This window comes from Oncorhynchus kisutch, linkage group LG2 (genome assembly GCF_002021735.2).
Source record: "Oncorhynchus kisutch isolate 150728-3 linkage group LG2, Okis_V2, whole genome shotgun sequence".
NCBI classification, from domain to species: domain Eukaryota; kingdom Metazoa; phylum Chordata; class Actinopteri; order Salmoniformes; family Salmonidae; genus Oncorhynchus; species Oncorhynchus kisutch.
This window is the reverse complement of record NC_034175.2, coordinates 17,935,874-17,956,329: the sequence shown is the minus strand read 5'-3', so window position 1 is coordinate 17,956,329 and position 20,456 is coordinate 17,935,874. Positions and strand designations below refer to the sequence as shown.

The window sequence follows — 20,456 nt, the reverse complement described above, 5'->3', positions numbered from 1 at the left end:
TGGCTGTCTGTACCTTGAAGGGAGCATTTGAGAAACCTGACACAACACACAAAGCAAAAACACACGTTCACTTCCTATATACACTGATAATACCAAACATTAAGAACGCCTTCCTAATATTGAACGCATGTTTTGTCTTGCCCATTCGCCCTCTGAATGGCACACATACACAATCCATGTCTCAAAGCTTAAAATCCTTCTTCAACCTGTCTCCTCCCCTTCATCTTTAACCTGTCTCCTCCCCTTCATCTTTAACCTGTCTCCTCCCCTTCATCTACACTGATTTTGAATTGGATTTAACAAATGACATCAATAAGGGATCATAGCTTTCACCTGGTCAGTCTGTCATGGAAAGAGCAGGTGTTCTTGTATACTCATTGTATGTACACACCTACAGAGCATTTCACCATGACACACAGAAGGAGATTATTATCAAACTCTTTTACACACCCTCACAGTTGTACATTGCCACACACATGAAACACACATTCCCTTTGTACTCACGTACACAACAAAACACAATCACTAGATACAGACACACACTCGGCACGGAGTCACCGCAGCCACAAGAGTAATAGCCTCCGGTTCCTCAAATACGACAAGCAGAGTGCATTTATCACGTACTCACACGTGATGACACCATCGCCCAGGCGTAACAGCACCCATACACCACTATCTAGCCTGTTATAGATGGGCCTGTTGGTCTCTTATCTTTTCCATTACGGCTGCCTGCTCATACCTTCCCAGCAGTGGAGGCTGCTGAGGGGAGGACGGCTCATAATAATGGTTTGATGGAGCAAATGGAATGGCATCAAACACATGGAATCCATGTGTTTGTATTTGATACCATTCCACTAATTCCACTCCAGCCATTACCACGAGCCTGTCTTCCCCAATTAAGGTGCCACCAACTTCCTGTGCTTCCCAGGGCTGCTGAGGGAAAGGAGGAAGAGAAGTGAGTAGTGGATGGTGGTAAGTCTGGGGGATGCTGGAAGCAACAGACAGCTTTTGTTTTTATCCCCCTCTCTCGCTCTCTGTTTTTCTGTCCATCTTTCATTCTCGCCCTGTGGATTTGACTGGTCTGTCTTTGTGACTGCCACGTTTCGCTTTTTGACTTCAGGACAACAAATGCAGATCAGTGTTTGTGCCTGGACGGAGGAGCAGCGGGAGACTCGACAGATGTAGTATTCATCTGGCGCTTTGATCCACACTGTGACTGTTGTGGGCAGTGCTCTTCACCTCATCTCGACCCTAAAGAAATATCTGTCAAGAATTACCAGGCTGGTTTGTTTTCTATACATTTGAAACAAGGGTTGCTGCAGTGTACAGTATTTTTGCTAACTTGATAACTCATTGATTGTGCTTTGTGAACTAATGTCAGTATCTCAACAGAATGGTAGAATGGCTGGATACACTAGCTGTATTATACTGTATGTCCATCATAAAGATCTATCTAGAAGGAGAACATTTGTTAACACTTGACAGCAGCGTCATGGCATGGTCATAACTATGTCAAATGTCATAACAGCTGACATAACTTGTTATGCTCACCTGTCATATGGGCATAACACTGTCATGACCCATAAATTTACACCTGTTTTGACATATTGCAATATTTCATGGCTGGTCATAACTATGTCATAACAGCTGACATAACTTGTCATAACCTGTCATATGTGCATAACACAGTCATGACCCATACATTTACACCTGTTGTGACATATTGCGCTATTTTATGGCTGGTTATGAAACCCACATTTATCCGATAGTTTTTTCCCTGCCAAGAAGTGTCCTTTTGTTTCAAAGTTTGTTTCTTTAAGTCCTTTGTTGTTGTAATGAATTCTTTAGTAATTTTTTTCCCCCATCATATTTTAAATAACTTGTAGAAAATGCACTTTATGACACTGTCAAGAAGCATTACGATATGAGCCAGATAGGTCTATCACGTACATGCCCTTATATCAGTCACAAAGAGGGTGTCCGGTCCTCCTAAAATCTTCTCCTGCATTCATCCCAGTCATCAGCAACAGAGCATTGGGGTAGGTGCATGTCTGATTTGTGCGCAATTACAATGATAATTTAATATGGTCAATTTCTGAAAATTGTATGTAACATAAACATACTGTTGACAAGTAGGCTATGGTGTAATGGAATGTTTTGCCTTGTTATGTAGGTGTCATAACCAGCCATAAAATAATGCAATATAGGCCTCCCGGGTGGCGCAGTGTTTAAGGGCGCTGTACTGCAGCACCAGCTGTGCGACCAGAGACTCTGGGTGTTTCCTCCGACACATTGGTGCGGCTGGCTTCCGGGTTGGATGCGCGCTGTGTTAAGAAGCAGTGGGTTGTGTATCGGAGGACGCATGACTTTCAACCTTCTTGTCTCTCCCGAGCCCGTACGGGATTTGCAGCGATGAGACAAGATAGTAGCTACTAAACAATTGGATACCACGAAATTGGGGAGAAAACGGGGTAAAAAATAAATAATAATAAATAATAATAAAAAATAAAAAAATAACGCAATATATGTCACAACAGGTCTAAATGTATCTGTCATGACAGTGTTATGACCATATTATGACACGTTATGTCAGCTGTTATGACATGGTTATGATGCTAGGTGTCAAGTAAAGTGTTACCGAAAATTATTTGAACTCTAATTAGTTGGACTTCTAAGCAGCTCCGGCGCCCCTTAACGACTTTTGGGATTTAGCCGAAAGATAAGAGCTTATCCTCCCTAACGGCTGCAGGATCTACAATATCTGCACTGTGATCAGAGATTCACTTTAACAGCTCAGACACACACACACAGACTACCAACTAGTAGGGCCGGGACGATACCAGTATCGTCATATTTTTTTCCATGGCAAAAATGAAAACACCAAGCAGACCCAACTCTTTGTAAAATGTTGTGTGCTGTAGCTTGGAAAATAAATGAATGTGACTGGATGACAGCATAATGATGTTTGTTTTCAACATTAGGGTTGTTTTCCTAAAGAAGTTAAATTCTCTTCATGTTTTGTTTCCTTGCCATGATACTAACGAGTATCACGATACTGGTATGGAAGTCCTGCTCCTCAATGACTCCTTCCCCTTCCAGTGCACCCCTAGCTCTGGTCTGGTGCAATTTTAGCTCTGGTCTGGGCTAGAGTCATGAGATCCATTGTTTACTGTAATACACCATCCAGAAATTAAATAAAATATGTCCTAAAATAAATATTATAGGTAGTGTTATTCTAGTGTGCCTGTTTTGTTAGCTGCTGTTGTTTTAGCACCTTAACCTCTCAATGTTGTGTGGAGCTGTCAGTACATCTGCTGAACTGAGATTGAGTAGGAGGATTGATTGCCTGGCTGATTCCAGATCAGTGCACTGCGAGGTCACAGACATCATCCTCATTTACAGCGACTGGTTCTTTCTCAGCACAACAGGGCTAGACTACATGTCTCCAGGACATAGTCTAGTCAGACAGGCCTGCGCTACCAACCCAAGCATTTTGATAGTACTTCAGACTGACACAATATAGCCTTCAGCACACCGAGAAGAGCCTCACTTCATATTCTGTGTATGAGTAGCCAATGGTCATGGACTTTCTTGAGCTGAGAAAGAAGTGCCACAGCAATAACATGAGATAAATGGAGCAAAAAGTCCCCGGGGCCTCAGAAGATGCCTCTCGATGATGTCATCAGTTGTGAGAAGGCGTTAATGATGTCAGGTTCATCCACTAGGCCATAACCCCGAACGTAGGGATGCCCTGAAACCCCATGCTCTCGCTCGCTCCTTCTCTTGCTCGCTCAGGCGGTGTGTGATGGTGCTGTTAAGAGAGACAGCCTGGTGGGTCTGAATGGGAAGGTGTTTGATTATGGGATGTATGTTGGGAATGGGGACTGTTTGTAGCCAAGACAATGATAAAGTGTTTAATCTCCACAGGAACAGTGAAGCACGCAGGCATGATAATACCATTACAGCGAGGAGCATTCTCCCGAACCCCTCCGCCGCTCCTCACCTGATTTATATGTCCCTTCATCAGCATCGACTTCTCAGATTGGAAAATCTTTCATTTATTAAAGAGCTCGGCCATTTTGTGCGCCGGCTGCTAAAGATGCTCAGAACATACTGCTGTCACCAACCCGTCTTGCGTGTGCCCACTTCCTTTTTTTAAATGATATTTTCGGGTAATGTGATAAGGATGGATCTGGTGGGTGATGGCAGCGTGATTGCAGACGGTATTTATCTTCCTTTCACAACTACTCTGTCTCTGTTACGCCTGAGTCCTTGACTAGGTGCTTTCTACATGTTTTCACACGTATCATTGTGTGCTTGTCCTGCGTTATAAGTGCGCTATCTATGGTTCCGACGAACATGGTGCAGGTCCTTCAAACAGAATAAAAGAAAGATATTCAATTGGCACGATGCGGCTGAAATGAGAAAATTGAGGGGTTTGACTTATCTTCCTTCCTTCACTACCTCTAAAGTTCACTCGCAAATTAAACCTAACACCATGACACTCGAAATTTACTTTTTTATCAGGGGGGGGATCAAAAGTTCTGCAACATCGATAATTCATGTGTCTTCCAACTTTCAGAATTGGAACGCAGAGATTGAACTGCAAACAGTGCACCCATCTAATTGGTGCCTGGGGGGTTCCATTTGCTGGAGAGCATAGAGAAAGATGGAGAACGAAGAGCTTTCTGTTAATAGAGATGTCGAACTCTCTCATTGTTCCCTACCTTAAATACAAAGACGGATACAAAGGCGTCATGAGAGCATCATCACAGCAGTCCTCAGCTCAAGCACCATTAAGGACCGTAAAGAAAAGTTGCTCTCCACATGTTTTAAAACATTTTATTCACTTAATTAACCCTATTTCTATGGGGCTCAGTCTCAATACCTCTCCTTGTAAGGTCATGGTAGAGAAAAGTAGAAAAACATTTAGCAGAGAACACTCCGTCTCCTTCATGAATTGCTCCTTTCGTCATGTTAGAACATTTAGTTCTTAAACCTACTGTACAGGTTGGCCATAACAGTAAACTTTGTTTCTTCTGTTTTTCATCGTTCTGCAGTGAGCATAATTACTGTTGTCCTTCAGAATCAGCCTGGCTCTGATGCGCTGATAGACAGGCTTTATGTTGGGTGCTCGCTTTCTGCATTGGCAGCAGAACGACGGCTTGACAAGCCAGAGAACCACCGCAGTGCCTAATCAGAGCCGTGTGATGAGGGGGATCAGCACCACACACACACCCTTGCTCGCTCTCACTCTCTCTCTCTCTCTCTCAACGAGCCCAAATCTAATCACAAGGAGCCAGACCAGCCGCTTAGCTCGGTCCCCCCGCCCATTAGCTTGCACCGCCACCCAAGGGGCCCTGGCACCAGCAGGAAGACACATCTCCACCCCGTTGCTGCTCTGTACTGTACCACCAAGGCTGAACTCAGGGGTCCTAAGTGATAGGAGGGTCCAGGGCTAGCCTCCCCTTGGTGGTAATAAAGAACCACTGGAGAACGCTGAGCGATCAGCAACCTGATGAGCACTGACAGCGCTGCTTATTCACCTCATCCTCTCCTCCCGTTCTACTCTCCCTCGCTTATATCGGTGTGGTGCGTTTCATCTTTCCCAGCAGGAGTGTGGTGAATAGCATCATCATCTGGCTGCTCTCTCCTCTCCTCTACCCGCCTCCCCTCCCCTCCGGTCGGTCGGCAGTTCTGGTGAAATAATGATAGGCTCTGCTGGTACTATAGTCTACAAAGCGTAGTGGGAGGGAGCACTATCTCTGTTCCTATTATTGAGCTGTCAGAGGAGTGGACACTGCACGACAGCAACATTGAGTTTGCCATATTTGTATATTGTGCATAAAAGCGAAGCTTTGAATACTACTGACGTTGTCGTTGAAGATGTTTAGTGTGAATACTGTAGTTCTGTTTTTGACAGTTTCGCTATTGTTTAACTTTAATCTAGCTCTATGAATGCTGTATCTTTTTTTTGTTCTACCACCTGCATCAACACTGAAATATTAAAGCTGTTGACATACTGCATGTTATGATATAATTGTATGTCATACTGGTGAGCCTGTTATTTTTAAGCATGTACTGTGGGAGTTGCTTTGTGAAATCAAACTCTCAGAATTGTAAGCTTCTCAAAAGCTGTCACTCCTGTTTGCAATACACCTCTCTTCACCTTTTGACTTGTGCCAAACAACTGCCCTCTCCAGGTTTGAGAAAGTGCACTACTGCAATTGATAAAGAGCTTCACTGTCTTTCCCAATCTGACTCATCCGCAATCCCTCCACAATCCTTTCTCCACGGTGCTAGATAACCAAACACTTTCCCGTCCACCTTTTACAACACCCCTGAGGGGAATGGTCCTAAGACCGGCCCGAGTCACTCTATGCATGCGATGGCTCCTGCTGTGTGCTGTTGGGTCTGGAGGCAGCCGGTTTGGAGAACTGAAATACATATGTAATAATAAACACACACACACACACTATGACACCTCAACAAAAAACATAAACACAGACTCCTGTTCCCCCGCCTGGGTCTGCTGCAGCAGACTTTGAGGATCCAATTATGATGCCCTTGAGGGAATGACAGTGCTTGAGTTTCTGTCAATAGAGGTTCAGGTAGTGTTTCTCAATAACACTTTGAATTATTGATGATGGGGAGATTGAGAGGAGGAGGTAGATAACATTCCGTTTTAGTTATGAGGTGAAGACGACGGGAGGAGGGTCGAGGAGGGAGCTTGAACGACAACTGCATATTCCTGCCAGTATGTTTGATGAGGTGACGTGGGGTTACACTCCTCTGAAGATGTCGCACTAGAAACAGTAGAAGAACATTGAGATGGATGGATACTGTGGATGGATGGATGGATACTGTGGATGAATGGATACTGTGGATGGATGGATGGATGGATGGATGGATACTGTAGATGGATGGATACTGTAGCTGGATGGATGGATACTGTAGATGGATGGATACTGTGGATGGATGGATAATGTAGATGGATGGATACTGTGGATGGATGGATGGATACTGTAGCTGGATGGATGGATATTGTGGATGGATGGATACTGTAGCTGGATGGATGGATACTGTGGATGGGTGGATGGATACTGTGGATGGGTGGATGGATACTGTGGATGGATGGATACTGTAGATGGATGGATACTATAGATGGATACTGTGGATGAATACTGTAGATGGATGGATACTGTAGATGGATACTGTGGATGGATGGATACTGTAGTTGGGTGGATGGATACTGGATGGATACTGTGGATGGATGGATGGATGGTTACTGTAGCTGGATGGATGGATGGTTACTGTGGATGGATGGATACTGGATGGATGGATACTGTAGCTAGATGGATACTGTAGCTAGATGGATACTGTGGGTGGATGGATGGATACTGTGGATGGATGGATGCTGTAGCTGGATGGATGGATGGATACTGTGGATGGATACTGGATGGATGGATACTGTAGCTGGATGGATGGTTCCTGTGGATGGATGGATACTGTAGATGGATGGATTCTGTGGATGGATGGATTCTGTGGATGGATGGATACTGTGGATGGATGGATACTATGGATGGATGCTATATAGACTCTGTCAATCACAACATTCTTATTGGCAGACTCAACAGCCTTGGTTTCTCAAATGATAGCTTCTCTTGGTTCACCAACTACTTCTCCGATAGAGTTCAGTGTGTCAAATCGAATGGCCTGTTGTCCGGACCTCTGGCAGTCATGGGGGTGCCACAGTGATAAATTCTCGGGCCGACTCTCTTCTCTGTATACATCAATGATGTCGCTCTGCTGGTGATTCTTTGATCCACCTCTATGCAGACGACACCATTCTGTATACTTCTGGCCCTTCCTTGGACACCGTGCTAACTAACCGCCAAATGATCTTCAATGCCATACAACTCTACTTCCGTGGCCTCCAACTGCTCTTAAATGCAAGTAAAACTAAATGCATGCTCTTCAACCGATCGCTGCCTGCACCTGCCCGCCTGTCCAGCATCACTACTCTGGACGGTTCTGACTTAGAATATGTGGACAACTACAAATACCTAGGTGTCTGGTTAGACTGTAAACTCCCCTTCAGGCTCACATTAAACATCTCCAATCCAAAATTAAATCTAGAATCGGCATCCTATTTCGCAACAAAGCGAAATCTCGTTGGCTGGCCCTCGATTCATACATGGCGCCAAACCCACTGGCTCCAGGTCATCTACAAGTCTCTGCTAGGTAAAGCCCCGCCTTATCTCAGCTCACTGGTCACCATAGCAGCACCCACCCGTAGCATGCGCTCCAGCAGGTATATCTCACTGGTCACCCCCAAAGCCAATTCTTCCTTTGCCCGCCTCTCCTTCCAGTTCTCTGCTGCCAATGACTGGAACAAACTGCAAAAATCTCTGAAGCTGGAGACTCTTACCTCCCTCACTAGCTTTAAGCACCAGCTGTCAGAGCAGCTCACAGATCACTGCACCTGTACATAGCTCATCTGTAAATAGCCCATCCAATCTACCTCATCCCCATACTGTATTTATTTACATATTTATCTTGCTCCAATTGCACCCCAGTATCTCAACTTGCACATTCATCTTCTGCACATCCTACCATTCCAGTGTTTAATTGCTATATTGTAATTACTTTGCCACCATGGCCTATTTATTGCCTTACATCTCTTATCCTACCTCATTTGCACATGCTGTATATAGATTTTTCTACTGTATTATTGATTGTATGTTTGTCTATTCCATATGCAACTCTGTGTATCTGTCGAACTGCTTTGCTTTATCTTGGCCAGGTAGCAGTTGCAAATGAGAACTTGTTCTCAGCTAGCCTACCTGATTAAATAAAAGTATTAAAAAAAATAGATACAGCTGAATTCTGAAGTTTACATACACCTTAGCCAAATACATTTAAACTCAGTTTTTCACAATTCCTGACATTTAATCCTAGTAAAAATTCCCTGTCTTAGGTCAGTTAGGGTCACCACTTTATTTTAAGAATGTGAAATGTCAGAATGATAGTAGAGTGATTTATTTCAGCTTTTATTTATTTCATCACATTTCCAGTGGCTCAGAAGTTTACATACACTCAATTAGTATTTGGTAATTGTCAAACGTTTTGGGTAGCCTTCCACAAGCTTCCCACAATAGGTTGGGTGAATTGTGGCCCATTTCCTCCTGACAGAGCTGGTGTAACTGAGTCAGGTTTGTAGGCCTCCTTGCGCGCACATGCTTGTTCAGTTCTGCCCACAAATTTTCTATAGGATTGAGGTCAGGGCTTTGTGATGGCCACTCCAATACCTTGACTTTGTTGTCCTTAAGCCATTTTGCCACAACTTTGGAAGTATGCTTGGGGTCCATGTCCATTTGGAAGACCCATTTGCGACCAAGCTTTAACTTCCTGACCGATGTTTTGAGATGTTGCTTCAATATATCCACATAATTTTCCTACCTCATTATGCCATCCATTTTCTGAAGTTCACACCCACAACATGATGCTGCCACCCCCGTGCTTCACGGTTGGGATGGTGTTCTTTGGCTTGCATGCATCCCCTTTTTTTCCAACCATAATGATGGTCATTATGGCCAAACAGTTCTATTTTTGTTTCATCAGACCAGAGGACATTTCTCCAAAAAGTATGATCTTTGTCCTCATGTGCAATTGCAAACTGTAGTCTGGCTTTTTTTATGGCAGTTTTGGAGCAGTGGCTTCTTCCTTGCTGAGCGGCCTTTCAGGTTATGTCGATATAGGACTCGTTTTACTGTGGATATAGATAGTTTAAAACCCGTTTCCTCCATCTTCACAAGGTTCATTGCTGTTCTTCTGGGATTGATTTGCACTTTTCGCACCAAAGTAACTTCATCTCTAGGAGACAGAATGCCTCTCCTTCTGGAGCGGTATGACGGCTGCGTGGTCCCATGGTGTTTATACTTGCATACTAGTATTTGTACAGATGAACGTGGTACCTTCAGGCGTTGGAAATTGCTCCCAAGGATGAAACAGACTTGTGGAGGTCTACAATTATTTTTCTGTGGTCTTGGCTGATTTCTTTTGATTTTCCCATGCAAAGAGGCACTGAGTTTGAAGGTAGGCCTTTAAATACATTCGCAGGTTCACCTCCAATTGACTCAAATGATGTCATTTAGCCTGTCAGAAGCTTCTAAAGCCATGACATCATTTTACTGGAATTTTCCAAGCTGTTTACTTGACGCTACCCATCCCTTAAGCGGGATAATTGTCATCAGCCACCGCTGAATAGCATAGTGCCCCAGTCAAATAATATTACTAAAAATATTCATATTCATGATATCACAAGTGCAATATTGCAAAACACAGCATAGCCTTTTGTTAATCCACCTGTCATCTCAGATTTTGAAATGATGCTTTACAGCGAAAGCAATCCAAGCGTTTGTGTAAGTTTATCGATCGCATGACAAAACATTAAGTACACTTAGCATCAGGTAGCTTGGTCACGGAAATCAGAAAAGCAATCAAATTAATCATTTTCCTTTGATTATCTTTGGATGTTTTCACTCACGAGACTGCCAGTTACACAACAAATGTTCCTTTTGTTCCATAAAGATTATTTTTATATCCAAAATACCTCCGTTTGTTTGTCGCGTTATGTTCAGAAATCCACAGGAAAGAGCGGTCACGACAACGCAGACAAATTCCAAATAATATCCGTAATGTCCATAGAAACATGTCAAACGTTTTTTTTTTTTAAATCAATCCTCATGCTGTTTTTAAAACAAATAATCAATAATATATCAACCGCAACTGTCTTGTTCAGTAGGAGAGGGAAAGGAAATGGCTGTCCGAACTCTGTTGCGTGAGCAAAACTCATGTGACCACCAGACGCGATGTTATCTTTCTGGCTCATGTTTCAAAATAAAAGCCTGAAACTATGTCTGAAGACTGACACCTTGAGGAAGCGATAGGAAAAGGAATCTGGTTGATATCCCATTAAATGGAGCAATGGGAGAATATGGAACATGGAGTTTTCAAAAATAGAAGCCACTTCCTGGTTTGATTTTTCTCAGGGTTTCGCCTGCAATATCAGTTCTGTTATACTCACAGACAATATTTTGACCGTTTTGGAAGCTTTAGAGCTTTTTCTATCCTAATCTGTCAATTATATGCATATTCTAGCATCTGGTCTTGATAAATAGGCTGTTTACTTGGGGAACGTAATTTTTCCAAACATAAAAATAGTGCCCCCTAGCTTCAAGAGGTTAAAGGCACTGTCAACTTAGTGTATATAAACTTCTGACCAACTGGAATTGTGATACAGTGAATTATAAGTGAAATAATCTGTCTGTAAACAATTGTTGGAAAAATGACTTGTCATGTACAAAGTAGATTTCCTAACTGACTTGCCAAAACTATAGTTTGTTAACAAAAGATATGTGGAATGGTTGAACTATTTTTAATGATTCCAACCTAAGTTTTTGTAAACTTCAGACTTCAACTGTAGATGGATAGATACTGTAGATGGATGGATAGAGAGAGAGGGATTTTCCTGTGAATTACAGGGCTTGTCTGAAGATAAAAATAAATAATGAAGATGAGGCAGACAAATGTAGAGGATAACATTAATGTGCGTCTGATCTCTCTCTCGCTGATAGCCTTTGGGGCTTTTTTCATCTCAAGTAGACACAAAGACGATGGATGACACTCTCAGCGGTTCTCCCGATCGATCAGACGACCGTCTCAGAGTCTGTGTCTCGCATAGATCCCTTTCTGAAGTCTGGCCAGCTCGCCCACTGTGGCGGGATGCCTTACAGGTTTAGGCCCAGACTGGTGGCAGAGGCACTTTTCTCAGAGATTGATACAAGTAAACAGAAAGTAATGGGTGCCAGTTCTTTTTCTATGCATCACTGCTGTTGTGTGTTTTGGTTGTCAACATCTCTCGGTCCTTGAACATTGATGCGATATTTCGAACTAATGTTTAGGGACTCCCTTTGTCCCATTTTTAGAGGGCCTTCAGCCCAGGGTTACTGAACATGTTTTTGCACTGACTTTGTACAGTATCACTTCTTCCTACAGTACAACTTTAGTTGATTCTCACTGTCAACTTGATTCAGCCCAACATCATTACTAGAGAGAGGAGCTGGTGGGGATGAGTTGGAGGCTTGATGCGCTGCCCGTGGCTAACAAACAGGCTTTAATCTGTGGGGACCCTTCCATGTGGACGGCGTAGAGAACTCCTACGTAGGGTGACAATAGATGGCCCATCTCACAGGACGACCCGTCACTTTGTCTGAACCCTATGGGTGAGGAGGGCATCACAGCATGCCTTTGAGGCAAGTTGAGTGGCAGTGATGGCAGGGAGGGTCCTGACCTCCACTGACAGACACATCTCACCCTGGATGCCATGGTGCCCCACATCTTCGCTCCCCTCCCCCAACCTCTTTCCTCCTGCCCATGCAACTGTTCAGATAAAGACTATAAGGAGAGATTCCACGACACTGCCCCCATCAGTTTGAAATGCAAATTCCAGAACTAAGGGACTATGGGGGCCAAAAGGAAAGAAGCCAGCCGTCACTCCCTCTTGACCAGGCATGCTAATAGAGCTTTCTAAGACCCCCCTTGAGCCGCTCTCATGTTGCTACTACAGGGCCTCTGAAATTCCCCATCAACTTCAACTGACATGTTGTTATTCAACAGCAAATTTTTTACAGATTTTTTGTCAGTTTACTATGGGCACGCATTTCACCAACGGGGGCAGTATTCTGCCCTAGCCTTAACAGGTTTTAAGTTTCTGACCCTCATCTAGATCAAGTGTTGACTTTATTCACAGAACTTGGTCTGTCAAACCCTGCCAATATTGCAACTCTGACCCTGACATCCAAAATTGTTGCACTCCTGCCCCAACTGAAAGTAGAATTCAGAAGTAACTGATAAAGAAATGTTTAAAACTACTGTGAAAGTAGTTACACCAGCAGAGGCTATAAACGGCCTGAAGCCTGCTGGCCTTGCTAGATGTGGTTGAACTCGTAGAGGTGCTTTCAAAGTCTCCAGGCTTAAACTAAGTTAATTTACAAGCAACAGTAGGATGAACTCCTAGCACCACCAATAGTAGTCGTCTGAAAGTCACCCATAGAAATCTCCTCCGTATCCTGCGGGGTCTGTTCCCCAATTATTGCCCAATGCTCCTTGATCCCAATTCCAATTTGCCTCATCGGCGTCTGTGTGGTTAGCCATTGGAAATCTAATTAGCGAAGTTCCTCTGTCTGAGGGGGTCATGTAGATAGTTGAAAGGGCCCCGGGAAGTTGAGGGTCTTGTTGAGAAGTAGCATGTAACACAAAATCTACCAAAGGCGGAGAGTTGAGAATTCAGAGTGATAAGAGGAGCATCATACTTCCTGAAAACCATATGTGACTCATCAGCTGCATACAATGCTGCCACACTGTGAGTACTCTGTAGGAGAGTGGATGTCTCGGGGTAAGAGGAGAGTTGTGTGTGAGACTAGAAAACGGTCTCTGTGCAGCAGCTAGTCGTCAGCCTTGTGATGGTGCATCATGGGACAGTGTTCAGATATCGACAGTCAGATGAACTCTCTGAGAGTAGGGTAAGGACAATGTTGCCCATTCTTAACAACGGGATCTTTTGTAGCGCAAGGTCACTCACAAGATGCATGTCTTGAATGAGTTTTCTTCCAATGAAGTTGTTTTTGCACAGCAGAAAATGTATAAGGTGTTGGTCAAACTTGTTTGTCGGAATGAAAAGAAAACTGAGTGCCAATTCCTGAGGTAACCTCAGTCTTGAATAAACAATATGCTTCCTCGGCTATGAGTTGTGAAAGATCATTGGATCACTGAAAGTAAACAGACCAGAGAAAAGTCACGACAGTCAGGGGATACATGGTCAGAGAGCTTAACAGGCATTGCAGCGTTCCCTTTCCCAAATGAGGTAGACACACATCCACAAAGGGCTACACACTCCGACCGCACACACATTCTGCGGCAGATCATCTGGCCCCCTGTCCCTGCTCATCGCCATGGTGATGTGAGAGTCCCCAGCAGAGCCCCGGGTGGGTAATGGTCTATGGCCAGAGACATGCACCCTCATTATGTAGGCCCATGTATACTGGGGGTGGACACATTCAATTCCTACTTATCTGGGGCCCTGTGGCATCCCAAGGCACAGAGGCGGGAGGTGAGAGATGTTGGTTAGCTATTGCCCTGTTATCCAAAACAATGAAGGGAATAGCCCCCCCCCCCCAGTGAAATGTCTGCGGTGTTCAGTTTGTGAGGTCACAGCATATGAGAGGGGGTGGGTCTGCATTGGGATAATGCGCCTCGATTTAGTTTGAATGACAGGTGTTGGCAGAAAATAAACGTCCCTGGAGCAGACAGGTGCATAAAGCGGTTGATTTGAGGATTCAATTTACATTTAATATCTAATTGCATCTTTTTATGGAACAGTGGTCCCTGGCCAAACTGAAGCTGGGTCATAAAGATTGACTTGTTTATGTATGAATTAAAATGGATCCTTTTTAAAGATGACACTGTGGCCTCATCCACCACTCATAAAGGCTCCCATTTTCTCATCATGAAGTTTTCTTTTCGCACAGTGCTGTGAAAAACCCTCAAACCACCAGACTGAAGACATCTCATCAAACCACAGAACCAGCACTGGTCTAATCCAAATGAATGTCAGATAATCAATGTACGGCCCCAGCGGCCCTCAATTCCTTGCCCTACAAAGAGGCCCAACTGGCAGTATCTCCCAGATGGCTTGACAAGTCCAGTTCATTAAAAACAAAACGATCCCACACCTACCATCCAAAACAGCGCACAGAGAGAGTGTGGGTCGCAGTGGCTTATTTCCCATCGACAGCTGTCAGCTCATCAGCCTGCCTCCCCATTCACTCTGTAAAAGGCAATTGATTAGAGAAAGAAAAAGGAGAGCAACACATTCCTGAAGGGTGCTCCATGGTTTACATGTTTATGGGGAGGGTGCGGTGGGTTTGTGAACTGGCATGTTTTGGCGGGCGGCATTCGGTGTGGCGGTAGCAGCTGGATCCTGGTATCGGGTTTTAGATCAAGAAATATCCCAGTGAGAAGAAGCTGAAGAATTTACGGGTTGAGGCGATAAACCACATGAACACATTAGATGCTCCACATGCAGGGCAATTTGAAGGCAGGCCCCAAATATATTTGTAAAACCACATCTTAAAACACTGTTAAATGAAGCCATTGTCTTTATGGGGATTGAGCATAGTGAGCCTCTGAGTCTCTGTCCCTTTTGCAACTTCCAAAGATGTTGACTTTGTCACTGTCGACTGTCTATGCATGTCTTATAAAGAGGTGGAAGTCGGCCCCTGCTCTCACAGTGATGCTTAGCATCACATCTGTCACTCACTCAGCATGAAAGACTGGACGTGCCTCACATACAGTACGTTTCAAGTCTACATGATAGGGTTCTTTCTACCATGTCACTGTCATCAAGCCCTAGATAAAGGCTCCTTGCCAAATCCCCACCACCAGCACCTGTCTGGAAGTGAACCCCAGAACAACAGTGTATGCACCAGATCAAAGGGACTTATGCTGGTTTATATTACATTACTGTAGCTAGGACTGAATTGGATTACGTTGGGCATTTCGTAATAGCATTTTCCACTTCCACAAGCTCCACATCCATCCCCAGCTGTGAGGCTCGTCAACATGTGGAGAACTTCACAAACAGAAAACGGCAACTCTTCAGGGTGCTGCTGATAAACACGCCAAGAAGCTCATCCACTCAGTGCCTTTGTGTGGAAGTCTGTGGAAGGTCCAGAAGCCTCAGAGGGTCTGTAGGGTCAGTGCATTTGTTGGACTGTCTTGCCTAAGCTCCTGCAGGCACTGTGCTTGTCTTGTTGTGTCATATTTGCATTTTCCTGGCTTTATAGCCATTGGATAAATGTTGATTTGTCGATATTTGATCTCTGCCCAGTCTCCATAACCTTTGATTTTCGCACTCTACATGTTTATGATCGTCGGTCTAGTCTATGCATATTCATGAGAGCAGAGAGACAGTTGTGCAAATCATTTCATAGTTTATTTAGCATGGTTTTTAGCTGCAACTTTACCAAGTGTTTTTTTTTTATATTTCAAGATCCCTCAAGCATTTGAATAAGCAGTATAAATGTGAGCCTACTCTTTAACTTGAGGGCATTGTTCAACCATCAGAGCATGTACTAAGATCTTAGATCTTCAATGATAGATTCAGGTTAGATGGGGTGACAGTGGTGTTAGGGGGACATGCTGTTTGGCCTGCTCAGACAGGAAGCCACAGCATCATATCCTGTTTGCTCAAGCTGTCTGCCTCCTCTGAGAAGCCTAAAAGCCTGTGAGTTAATCCATTGGGAGTAATGTCCTCATATATCGCCCAGGCAGGAGGCGGTAATTCATGAAGTAAACAGGAGCAGACACCACCTCCCCTCGATTTATGACACTGTGATCATCGCTTGACCTCATCGCTAAATGCAACCGTCTCCTCTGAATCAGAATGAGGCAGCCCGTTATCAATATTGATGGGGATCATATCTCTGTTGACTTTGTTTTCGGCTCCCCATTTAAAAGCTGTGTGGCAGGATCTCATTGGTGCAGTACATCAATCTGGGCTGTGCTGAGTTGAAACCCTTAGAGGACACGCTGCCCTTATTAAGTTGGTGCCAAAACACAGGTCACAGCATTCTGAAGATTTAGTTGAACAAATCCCTGCGCAATCCGCATCCATCTGTCCCGGTCTCATCTCAGAAATCAAGCAGATGTGGAAATTAGCATTTCGAGACAATTCAGATCTGACGCATAGCTTACCTGAGTGATTAATAATGCAGAGAGCAAACTTTGCTAAAACTTGAATCTTCTGACCTTCTTACAGGAGCCGCTCGTTTTTCCCATCTAGTCAAACAATTTATAGTTTGTTTTGTATATTAGGGGAAAGTGGGTACCTGTCGCCTCCCCTTGGGCCTGGTGTCTTGGTGCAGACAGAGGGAGTCGCGTTCCCCTGTGGGGGCGGTGGTTAATTGTGTGAAGTCACCTGTGAAAGACTGAAGGCTGGGAGTAAATGAGCCAGGTGTCCCAGTCAGGGGCCCTTGTGGCCTCACCTCTCTCTCTGTTCCTGTCACTCTCTCTCTCTCTCTCTCTCTCTCTCACTCTCTCACTCGCTCTCTCTCACTCTCACTCTCTCTCTCTCTGTGTTCACACTGCCATCACAGTTCAGCTAACACTCAATCACAATGCCGCACTGGCAATGAGCATCGCATGCTAATGAGAGTTTAGTATCCAAACTCAAAGTTCCAACAGCTACTGTAGAACTTGATGGCAGAATTATAGTGATCATTATGAAGCCGATGCTGCTGTTGTAGTCATTCACATTAGCCTGTGACCGTTTTAACAGATATGGGTACAGCTAACTTTGGTTGTAGCTAGGTTAACCTGTTTTCACTCTCTCCTCTTCTAGGTGGTGGTGTGCCTGCTGTTGGCCATGCTGTTCTGGTGAGGTGTGGTGAACCCCTGCCAAAATGAGGCTGGTGCCCTGGTCGCCTCGGCCCCTCCCCCTTCTGGCGGTGGGCTTGGCTCTAGCCCTCACAGCCCTCTTACCTCACCTGGCCATAGGAGTCACACCCTTCCCCCAGGACCTGGAGCCAATCAGCATTGTGGGGAGAGAACGTGAGTGCTAGCCTGTCATGATGCAATGTTGCTCCTTAGTTCAGGGGGGCATGAAGTTCTGATGTACCATTAAAGGACAGCATCTTGTCAGTTGTATGTACACATATTTTGTCAGTCGTCTTACAGATCTATGTCAGTACAGGGCTGCCAAACCTCTTCCTGGAGATCTACCGTCCTGTGGGTTTTCAAGCCAACCCTAATTTAACACACCTGATTCTACAAATTAGCTGCTCAACAAGATCTTAACTAGCTGAATCAGATATGCTAAATTAGGGTTGGACTGAAAACTTACAGGACAGTAGATCTCCAGGAAGAGGTTTGGGCAGCCCTGTTCAAATACATAATTACGACTATCGAAATCAAATAGCTAAACATTTTAGCTATATGACATAATACAAAATCTGATTGGACCACACACACCTAATCAGTAGGAGATGTGGTAAGGAGGTCCTGGCTTTTGCAGTCGCCGGCCTCATCCTTTAAGAGTTGACAGAGACTAAGGCCTGGCACTTTAATTGATCTATCAGGAGGAGTGGAACATTAGCATAAATAGCCACACTAATAGATCTATATGTGGAGCCCATCTCAGGTGTAATGAGGGCCATTTGTCAGCAGGTCTGAAGGTGTCTGGGCGTCAGAACCCCTCACAACTCCCCAGGATGTCCATTATGTACGGTAATACATCCAGCGCCCAGCTCCACCGCCAAAATCATCTCCCTCGCAGAGGCTAATTGGAGGAACTGGGTTAGAGGTTTCCATGGCGATGTGGCGCCCAAAACTTTAAAGCAAGTGAAAGTGCTGAGGAGTAATTAAAGGGACGAGAGGTCGCCGAGGTGGAGTTATCCTTCTCCCTTTCTGCCCCACAGCGAATCACTGCTCTGCTTGACCCAATCACCCCCGAGTTGAAATCTTTAAACAGTCGAGTCGGACTTGCTTGGTTGGGGGAAAGATGCTTCCCCCGAGGAGATTGTAATTTCAGATAGTGTCCCATTTTAGAGGTCTGCTAATTCAGCTACAAAAGCCAAGTTGGACAGAAAGGCCTAAGCCAGGGGTGTCAAACTCATTTTTCCCAGGGGTCGTACCCCCTCCGACCCATGGGCCATATGTTTGATACCCCTGGCCTGAACAGTTAATGCAGCACTATGGGAGAGAAGATGGTCACAGGCCAGCCTCGACGGATTGATTTTGATTTAACTAGGCAACTCAGTTAAGAACAATTTCTGATTTGCAATGACGGCCTACCAAAAGGCATTAGGCCTCCAGCGGGGACGGGGATTAAAAAAAATAAAATAAATATATGACCAAACACACATCACAACAAGAGAGACAACACTACATAGAGAGAGACAACACTACATAAAGAGAGACCTAAGACAACATAGCATGGCAGCAACACAACATGGTAGCAGCACAAAACATGGTACAAACATGATTGGGCACAGACAACAGCGCAAAGGGCAAGAAGGTAGAGAGAACAATACATCACACAAAGCAGCCACAACTGTCAGTAAGAGTGTCCATGATTGAGTCTTTGAATGAAGAGATTGAGATTAAACTGGCCAGTTTGAGTCTTTTTTTGCAGCTCGTTCCAGTCGCTAGCTGCAGCGAACTGAAAAGATGCGACACAGGGATGTGTGTGCTTTGGGGACCTTTAACAGAATGTGACTGGCAGAACGGATGTTGTATGTGGAGGATGAGGGCTGCGGTAGATATCTCAGATAGGGGGGAGTGAGGCCTAAAAGTGTTTTATAAATAAGCATCAACCAGTGGGTCTTGGACGGGTAATACAGAGATGACCAGTTTATAGAGGAGTATAGAGTGCAGCGATGTGTCCTATAAGGAGCATTGGTGGCAAATCTGATGGCCGAATGGTAAAGGACATCTAGCCACTCGAGAGCACCCTTACCTGCCGATCTATAAATTACGTCTCTGTAATTTAGAATGGGTAGGATGGTCATCTGAATCAGTTAGTTTGGCAGCTGGGGTGAGAGAGGAGCAATTACGATAGAGGAAACCAAGTCTAGATTTAACTTTAGCCTGTAGCTTTGATATGTGCTGAAAGAAGGACAGTGTACCGTCTAGCCATACTCCCAAGTACTTGTATGAGGTGACTACCTCAAGCTCTAAACCCCCGAGAGGTAGTAATCACACTTGTGACATGACCTTTGTTTTGGTGGTGTTCACAAATCAAATCAAATGTATTTATATTGCCCTTCGTACATCAGCTGATATCTCAAAGTGCTGTACAGAAACCCAGCCTAAAACCCCAAACAGCAAGCAATGCAGGTGTAGAAGCACGGTGGCTAGGAAAAACTCCCTAGAAAGGCCAAAACCTAGGAAGAAACCTAGAGAGGAACCAGGCTATGTGGGGTGGCCAGTCCTCTTCTGGCTGTGCCGGGTGGAGATTATAACAGAACATGGCCAAGATGTTCAAATGTTCATAAATGACCAGCATGGTCGTATAATAATAAGGCAGAACAGTTGAAACTGGAGCAGCAGCACGGTCAGATTGACTGGGGACAGCAAGGAGTCATCATGTCAGGTAGTCCTGGGGCATGGTCCTAGGGCTCAGGTCCTCCGAGAGAGAGAAAAAAAGAGAGAATAAGAGAGAGCAAGGTTACGGGCAGAGAAATCTTGTTGAACACCAAGAAAACTTTGTTGTAGAGCATTTAACACAACATCCGGGGAGGGGCCAGCTGAGTATAAAACTGTATCATCTGCATATAAGTGGATGAGAGAACTTCCTACTGTCTGAGCTATCTTGTTGATGTAAATTGAGAAGA

At 44.6% G+C, this 20,456-nt stretch overlaps 1 protein-coding gene across 3 annotated transcripts in view; it reads left to right on the top strand.

Annotated features, from left to right (window-relative positions):
• Window positions 1-20,456, top strand: part of LOC109908466 (semaphorin-6D-like) — a 164,034-nt gene that overhangs the window by 94,126 nt on the left and 49,452 nt on the right. For all 3 annotated transcript variants that reach the window (XM_031789410.1, XM_031789408.1, XM_020507117.2), the window contains exon 3: window positions 17,465-17,673. In XM_031789410.1, the coding sequence (XP_031645270.1) occupies window positions 17,526-17,673 (148 nt within the window). In that variant the 5' untranslated portion in view covers window positions 17,465-17,525. The remainder of the gene's footprint in view (window positions 1-17,464; window positions 17,674-20,456) is intronic.